At 34.9% G+C, this 9,256-nt stretch overlaps 1 protein-coding gene across 1 annotated transcript; it reads right to left on the bottom strand.

Annotated features, from left to right (window-relative positions):
- Positions 1–2,186: 2,186 nt before the first annotated feature.
- On the bottom strand, positions 2,187–3,309 carry LOC122583164. The gene is made up of 4 exons (XM_043755593.1): positions 3,225–3,309; positions 2,869–3,119; positions 2,436–2,777; positions 2,187–2,365 (listed from the first exon to the last, which is right to left on the bottom strand). Exons 1-4 carry the CDS (start codon positions 3,307–3,309, stop codon positions 2,261–2,263), a joined length of 783 nt encoding a protein of 260 aa, XP_043611528.1. The 3' UTR covers positions 2,187–2,260.
- Between the last annotated feature and the right edge of the window lie 5,947 nt (positions 3,310–9,256).

Raw genomic sequence — 9,256 nt, 5'->3', positions numbered from 1 at the left:
GGTGTTTGACACACACATAGATTTGGTAGACTGGGCTCAAAGAACGGCAAAGGAGCTTGGTTATGTGTTAGTAACACGAAGATCAAATGTCACAAAAGGCGGAGAAGTTAAAAAGGTGGTCCTTATTTGCAACCGTGGTGGAAAAAAAGATAAGCGGTCAACCGGGGCACCCAAAGGGAGTACCAAAATTGACTGTCCATTCAAATTGGTAGGCCGTCTGACAAAGGACCATAGTTGGTGGGTTGAAGTTATAGATCACCGACATAACCATCCATCAGCTTGTAATTGGAAGGTATTGCGTACGCAAGACGACTAACCGATGTTCAAAAGAATTTGTGGACGAAAAGGCGTTGCTAGGTTTAGGGCCAAATAGCATAAGGGACCAATTGAAGGATGCATTTCCCGGTATCTTGACCCGTTCACAAGACATTTCTAACTACCTGCGGCAACACCGGCTAAAGCACGCCCAACAACGAGGGGAAACTCGAATGCAGGTGAAATAAGAAACATACCTGCATGTGGATCATATAACTATATGTTTATTTTTTTAAAAAAATACGAATTCCTTATACTTTGGTTGTTTACCCGTTGCAGATTGTGCTCCAATTACTATCTGACCATCAGTACACGTATCAGTACACGACGGATAGCAAAACCGGATGTTTGACCAATCTCTTTTTCGTACATCCTACATCACTTGACATATGGCGTGCATTTCCTTGGATCATTGAAATAGACGCCACGTATAAAACCAACGTTTACAACATGCCGCTTGTTGAGATTGTGGGTGTCACTCCAACTGGCAAGACATTCAGCATTGCGCACGCACTTATTGAAAATGAGCAACATGCGACATACACATGGGTGTTACAGTGCTTGAGGTCGACGCTCGAAGAAGGCCTCGTCGTGCGTGTGGCACTCACTGATCGGGATCTGGCCCTCATGAAAGCGGTTAAGGATGTGATGCCGGAAACGAAGCTGATACTGTGTAGAATACACATTTGGAGGAATATTGAGTTACATGCCAACCCATCGTTTAGGTCAAAAAAGATTATGGTTTGTTTAGACACCGGTGGGATCAACTCGTAAACTCAATCACGGTTAAAGAATACGCAGAGAATGAGCAGCGGCTAAAAGTATTCTTGGCAGATAAACCAAGTATATACATCCCGTCCCCATACTGTTTTTATGATAACGCTTACGATGTAACCATGTAGCTAAATCACTTTTTATTTTCCTGCAGATCTTTATAAGTATCTACAAATACAGTGGCTTGCCTCGTACAAGGAGTTATTTGTGTCATGTTGGGTCGACCAACACCGCAACTATCGTAACTACACTACCAACAGGGTTGAAAGCGAGCATTCTTTGCTGAAGTCAGTTATGCATCAAAAGCGGCTTACGTTCCACAGAATCGTTGAATGTGTTAACTCTGTTGTCAGCGGGCAATACACCGAAATAAAGGGGTCACTGGAACATTGCAGGCAGTACAATCAAAATAAACACAACTATCCCTGTTTAAAGGATTTGCTCGGTAAAGCCTCCCATGTAGCCTTGCAAATTATGGTTGACGAAATTGATCGATTGAAAAATACAGTAAAAGGGGACGTGTCAAAGTGCGGGTGTACGGTATGGGCTAGTTGTGGCTTGCCATGTAGTTGTCGACTTCTAACATACATGCAGGAACGTAAGTACAGTTCATTCAGATACAAATGGTCCATTTTACTTAAAAATACTTAATGTAATATTTTTATTCCTGCAGGAAGGCGTGTACAAGAATATGAGATAGATGCATTTTGGTGCAGGCTCGATATAACCCAGTCCACTTGCCTGCCTGGAAATGTGAAGAAAGACTCGGATGATGGAGGTCCAAAATGCGCCGATCTCCCACCCCATAACTGGCGGGGGTCGAAATAGTCATCACCAGGGTGGTTCAAGTCAACATGGTAGCCGGAAAGTTGGGATGCAGAGGGGCCAGAATAGGATGCATGCGGGCCGGAGGAGGATCCTTCCGGAGGTCCATAATGTGGTTGCGGCAACTCACCAGGGAAATCATGGGATCCGAAACCCCTGAGAATCCTCCCTAGTCCGCGCTGATGTCCGGATCGCGATTCAAACGCTTCTGGGAACAACTGCGTTGGAGGTGTCGGTGCAGGATCCTGTGAATGTCTCTGCTGCACAGCTTCCAGACGGGACTGCATATAAATAGTAAGGTAAGTTTAATAAATGGAGCAGTAATTAAAAGTAATTTAACTTAAAGTTATGTATATACCGCAACTTCCGGAGGTTGTAGTCTGTGGGTTGCCGCCCAAGTCGACTCCCACGTGGGGGGTGGCCCCTCCTTCTTTTCGTTATGGTGCTTGGCCTGCAAACAAGTCAAATAATTAGCATTTAAAAACACAACAATTGTATACTTTTGTTAAAACCAAACGTACCAACGCCCGATCGTGGGCAAGAGAAATAGATCGCCGACCCTGAGTCCCCACCGCCTGTTTGGACCGGTTTGTCTTGTTTGTCTCGGCCCGCTTCACCCGGTCATCCCTCGTATAGAAACTCAATAGTTTTCCCCACTCTTCCGGGTCCATACCAGTTGGCGGTGCTGTCTGCAGGGTATCTGCTGAGCCTACACCCCCCCGTGCTGTAAAATGCTGAGATTTGAATTTTGACTTTCTCTGCCTATATATGCTAGCTGCATCAGCACGGAAAGCCAGTTTTGCTGCCTTCCGGGTGGGGTCGTCCTCATCAAGCTCTAAGTACTGGTCCATCACAAAATAGCGCTACGTTGTTTACAAATACAAGTTAGCATTTTCAGGGTTATCATTGAAAAACATATTAAGTAAAAAAATATAAAAAGAAACATATTCTAACCTGTACTTCCTCCAAAATATGGTCCCTCATAGACTCAGGCACATCGTCCCATGACTCGTAGTACTGGGGGACATCTCCGATCAACGAGCCTAACAAAGATTTGTACATAGCCCCGTAGTCCCCGATCGACTGAAAGGTCTTTGATTTGTAGTCGAAGTACATGGGTAACGGGCCTCCATTTTTCTTCAAGGCAGCCTCAAGTTTTAGATTTTTGGCTGCCCCTCTTGGTGGTGGTGGTGTTTTCTTCGAGCCTACAAAACCAATAAGTAACAATAACATAAATAAGTTACTTTAAACGATAAGAATAAAATTATTTCAATGCATAACTAAATTTAATGTAAAGTCAATTTTCTTACCGCTGTTTTTGCAGCCTGATATTTTCTTCCACCACGATCGGTGCGGATCCCTCCCATCGCCGTCGCCGCCGTGAGCTCCTAGCATTTTTCTTATATCTACATAAATAATACACGTATTATAATACTTTTATATCAACTTTTTTAACAACTTTTTTTAACTTAATTTTTTATATGACTTTTGTACTACTACTTTTTCAATATATGTTATAATATCTTTTTATACTTATGTTTTAATACTTTTTTACTTATACATTTTCCTAGCATTTTTCTTATATCTACATAAATAATACACGTATTATAATACTTTTTATATCAACTTTTTTAACAACTTTTTTTAACTTAATTTTTTATATGACTTTTGTACTACTACTTTTTCAATATATGTTATAATATCTTTTTATACTTATGTTTTAATACTTTTTTACTTATACATTTTCCTAGCATTTTCTTATATCTACATAAATAATACACGTATTATAATACTTTTTATATCAAATTTTTTAACAACTTTTTTTTAACTTAATTTTTTATATGACTTTTGTACTACTATTTTTTCAATATATGTTATAATATCTTTTTATACTTATGTTTTAATACCATTTTTACTTATACATTTTCCTAGCATTTTTCTTATATCTACATAAATAATACACGTATTATAATACTTTTTATATCAACTTTTTTAACAACTTTTTTTTAACTTAATTTTTTATATGACTTTTGTACTACTACTTTTTCAATATATGTTTTAATATCTTTTTATACTTATGTTTTAATACCTTTTTTACTTATACATTTTCCTAGCATTTTTCTTATATCTACATAAATAATACACGTATTATAATACTTTTTATATCAACTTTTTAACAACTTTTTTTAACTTAATTTTTTATATGACTTTTGTACTACTACTTTTTCAATATATGTTTTAATATCTTTTTATACTTATGTTTTAATACCATTTTTACTTATACATTTTCCTAGCATTTTTCTTATATCTACATAAATAATACACGTATTATAATACTTTTTATATCAACTTTTTTAACAACTTTTTTTAACTTAATTTTTATATGTCTTTTGTACTACTACTTTTTCAATATATGTTTTAATATCTTTTTATACTTATGTTTTAATACCTTTTTTATTTATACATTTTTATATTTCTAATACAAACATTTTCTAGTACAAACTTTTATAAACTTTTTTTAAATATATTTTTTATATACTATGTAATACACTTTTTTTACATTTTATATTATTTACACTTTTTTACAAACATTTTTACATAACAAAAACAACAACAACAACAAGAACAACAACAAGAACAACAACAACACACAACAACACAATACGTTAAATCTATGGGCATATAAGATCGATCCTAATACATTTATGCATAACAAGAATAACATCAAACTAATACATATACTATATAGCAAATTAATAGATACAAAATAAAAAAAAAAATTAAAACTTACTTCGACGTTCGGAAAGGGATAACGACGGGTCGCTCCTAAAGCCTCACTAAAAAGTGGGTCGCTCCTAAAGCCTCACCGGAATACCTTGGCCGGAAAATATGGGGGAGAGGGGGGTTGGATCGGTTGGGGTTTACGAAAGAGGTAACGACGGGTCGCTCCTAAAGCCTCACCGGAATATCTTGGCCGGAAAATATGGGGGAGAGAGGGGTTGGATCGGTTGGAAAGGAGAAGAGAAAAGCGGGGGTCGGAAAATATGGAGTAGGAGTATGGAGAAACTGATGAAGAAGAAGGGGGATCGATCGGTTTTTATTTATTCGAGGCACCCTTTAGGAGCGACCGTCGCTCCTAAAGAGGGGGTTTAATGCACCCCTTTAGGAGCGACCGTCGCTCCTAAAGAGGGGGTTGACGGGTCAACGGGTCAGCGGGTATATGCATAGGTATCCGCGAGCAATTAATGGGTCTACCCTTTAGGAGCGACTGTCGCTCCTAAAGAGGGGTGGTCGGGTTACAGAATATTCCGTGGTCGGGGTATGTGGCCTGTTAATAAAAGGTATAGAACACGTGTAGCTTAACTGGCTCCTTTTTAATTGTATGAATAGATTTATAAACATACTGGCATTATATATATATATATGGATATGGACTTAAGGAGTGTTTAACATTTATAATTATATTCATTATGTAATAAAACATAAAGAATTATAATATATCCATACAAACTTATCACTACTCGTGAGTCGTGACCGATTTCTCCGATATATTTAGATTTGATAGATCATATGATGGCAAAAAAAATTTTACAAAAATAAGCTAAGTCCATGCTCTTTTTTAGTCCTTTGATAAATAATAACCCGTTTCGACTCGGATCCATTTTGACCTAGTCCGTTTTGACCCGTTTTAAAAATCACCCGTTTTGACCTGTCACCCAACCCGATCCGACCCATACATTTTGCCACCTCTAATTTGTATTTTTTTTTTTTATAAAATTAAACAAACACATTATATTAAAATTAAAACACATAAGGTTACTTAAAAGTTAAAATAAGTTTAAAAGAAATTAACTAAGAAATTATATATATAATAATAACAAAGAAAAGTTTTAACAAATTATATATGCAAATTAAAGGTTTAAAAGTAAAACTTGTAAAATAGATAAAGATTCAAGGGCTTAAATGAAACTTAATATTAAATTATAAAAGTACCATTACCGCTTGTTCACTTTGTCTTTTCCATGAGATTTACATATATACATACATATATATATATATATATATACATAAAAACCACATGCACATATACACGTTTTTTTCAAAAAAAAATAAGGTTTTTTTTTAGTGTAAAAGTCAAATAAATGAATTTGGAACCCACAAAGAAGCAAAGGCAAACGTCTGTATTTGGAGCAAACGACCTGGACGCCGGCTCGGACGCACCTGCTGCTACTAATGTCTTCCGATCTGCTCGGCATTGGACGTGCATTCGACGTCCTATAAAGAGAGACCTTATTGGACAGAAGGAGAAAAAACACAATGTAGAAAAATAACTTTAAAAAAATGAGTTAATTGCAAGATTGGTCCTTGTGGTTTATGCATTTTAGCAAGAATGGTCCCTATTTGAGAATCGTTGCAATGGGGGTCCCTATTTTGAAATTGTTTTGCAAAATTGGTCCAATTTTGACGGATCCGTTAAAGGCGGCCGTCAAGTGTGCACGTGTGGGGGTATTTATGTATTTTCCACCTCACAGGGACCCATATTGCTAAATGGAAAAACCACATGGACCAATCTTGCAACTAAAACCTTAATATATTTTTTGATTTAATTCAAAAGATTGTAACGTACAATTATCTGTTCATTTGGTCTCTATCACTTTCAAAATTTTAATAATGAAGATCTATCTTATATAAATACTTTTATTTTTGAAAACTGAATTATATATAAACTTTTGATATTATATAAGCCTAAAAAAGTAAAATATTGTATGTTAAGAATTTGATATTTATTAAAAAGAAAAAAACAAATCTGTTCAAATAATATAAATGTCATATATAGTATTTTAGCTATCTACTATCGTGTCATATACACAAAAACTCAGCAACATTTTTTAAAATAAAATAAATTACTAAAAAAATGCAAATAAAAAACTTATAAATTCTAATTTGCAAATATAAGAAAAATCAAACTAGTAATTGATATTTGCCTTAAAAAACAAAATATTTGATATATTCTTAGAATGTATATATAAGTTATTATGTGCATTGGAGTTTAATCATTAATTGACGTATTTATAAGTTTTAAACTTTTTAGTAAAAATATGTTTTTAGTAATTTAACTATAAATAATCATGTAAAGCTAAAAAGTGTTAAAATTTTTATTTAAGTTATTTATTTAATAAGATTTTTTTTTATAAAAAATGTTAAAGGGTATTAATTAGTTATGGTTTTTTAAAAATTATAAGTTAATTAAACTTTTTCTACAATTATTAATATAATTAATAATTAAAAGTTTTTTAGTTCCATATTTTTGATTTATAATTTTAATCATGATACATGTAAATTTAATTTTAGGTTAACTAAAATTTTTAAATTGTTAAGAAATGGATAGACCAATAGTCTTTTATTAGTTGCAAGATTGGTGCCTCTGATTTTTCCATTTTAGCAATGGGGGTCTTTGTGGAGTGGAAAATACATAAATACCCTCACACGTGCACACTTGACGGCCACCTTTAATGGATCCGTCAAAATTAGACCAATTGTGCAATAATTTCTCAAAATAGGAACCCTATTGCAACGTTTCTCAAGTAGGGACCTCCTTATTAAAATCTACAAACCATAGGGACCAAGAGTAAATTACACTTTTCGTCCCTGAAGTTGGCACGTTTTTCACTTTTCGTCCCTTAAGTGAAAAAATTACAATTTTGACCTTAAATTTGGCAGATTTTTTCAATCATCGCCCATCGTCAAAAGTCGTTAAGTTTCAGCCGTTAAGTCGGACACGTGCAAAACACGTGAGGGACTGAGACTGCAAAAAATGACAAGTTCAGGGACGAAAACTGAAATTTACTTTTCTGTTGTCATCATCTTCATCTTCTCAGGCTGACTTTCGTCGGAAAATTCGCCGAAAACTTAAAATGTCGATATCTCACTTGTTTATTCGAATTAGATCACGAAACCACCACCAAGCTTCTCAAAATTTATTTCCGCACGAATCTTAACAAAAAAAATCTTAAAATGTCAATATTTCATGAAATGTAAATTAAAAGCATCATAAATGAAATTGTAACCAAGACCCAATTGACCAAAAAAAGCAACAAACTAGCATGGAACTTGAACGAACTGGCAACTTTGAGTGCGAATAACTTATAACCGAAACGAGATCCAATGAATCGGTTGTCACACCCGAATTCTTTGTACCTCAATCTACTAATCTAACTATTGTAACAACTTAATAACCTTAACGATTGACCAGTAAACTATATTGAAAACCTTACGATGAAACTAACATCTAACTAAATCGCCAAAAATGAAAGGTAACGAATCGCTATGAAACTTAACACAATACTAGCTGAATCAATAGTAAACTTGTAACAACTTTCAGAATGAGATTTCGACGTAAGGATTTCACGAACAATGGATTTAAAGTTTCTATACAAAATATAGAACAAGAGCTATAATCAACCAAATGACGAACTGTATATTGCTTTGAACTTCTATTACATAAACTAAGAATCATGTGACGATGATCGGAATTTTTGATTTGAAATAATTGAGTTGTCGGGGCTTGTTAGGCCTCCTGGTCCTTTCGTCCCTCTTTGCTCCCTTTTATATATATTTGTAATTTTTCGATCTTATGTCTTTGCCTCATTGACAAAACCGAACCTACATGAAGGTCTCTCCCCATTTTGTACTTTTCTTTTTGGTGCAGAGCTTTTGAAATAATAAATGAGGCACACCATTGATGTCTTAGTGAGGAGCACGTACACCTAATCCAACATGGACTTATTTGCGAAAACAGAAATATTGCATTCTTGGAACAAGCTAAATCGTACAGAAATATTGCTCAAAATCCATATTATGGGTATTTTGAGTTTTCCGACAAGTGTTGAACCTGAAATCTTTTGGTTAGGATTCGTGCGAAAATTAATTTTGAGAAGTTTGGTGGTGGTTTCGTGGTCTAATTCGAAGAAACGAGTGAGATATCGGCATTTTAAGTTTTCCGGTGAATTTTCCGACGAAAGTCAGCCGGAGAAGATGAAGATGATGACAACAGAAAAGTAAATTTCAGTTTTTGTCCCTGAACTTGTCATTTTTTGCAGTTTCAGTCCCTCACGTGTGTTGCACGTATCCGACTTAACGGCTGAAACTTAACGACGTTTGGCGAGGGACGATTATTGAAAAAATTTGCCAACTTTAAGGTCAAAATTGTAATTTTTTTACTTAAGGAACAAAAAGTGAAAAACATGCCAACTTCAGGGACGAAAAATGTAATTTACTCAAATTTAAAATAATGGGAAAAAGAGAGTAGATAAGAAGAGAGGACACACATGACATGATGCAT

The sequence above is a fragment of the Erigeron canadensis genome, chromosome 9 (genome assembly GCF_010389155.1).
Source record: "Erigeron canadensis isolate Cc75 chromosome 9, C_canadensis_v1, whole genome shotgun sequence".
Taxonomy (NCBI): domain Eukaryota; kingdom Viridiplantae; phylum Streptophyta; class Magnoliopsida; order Asterales; family Asteraceae; genus Erigeron; species Erigeron canadensis.
Note: the sequence above shows the minus strand (reverse complement) of the source record. Positions and strands in the feature narration are given on the sequence as shown.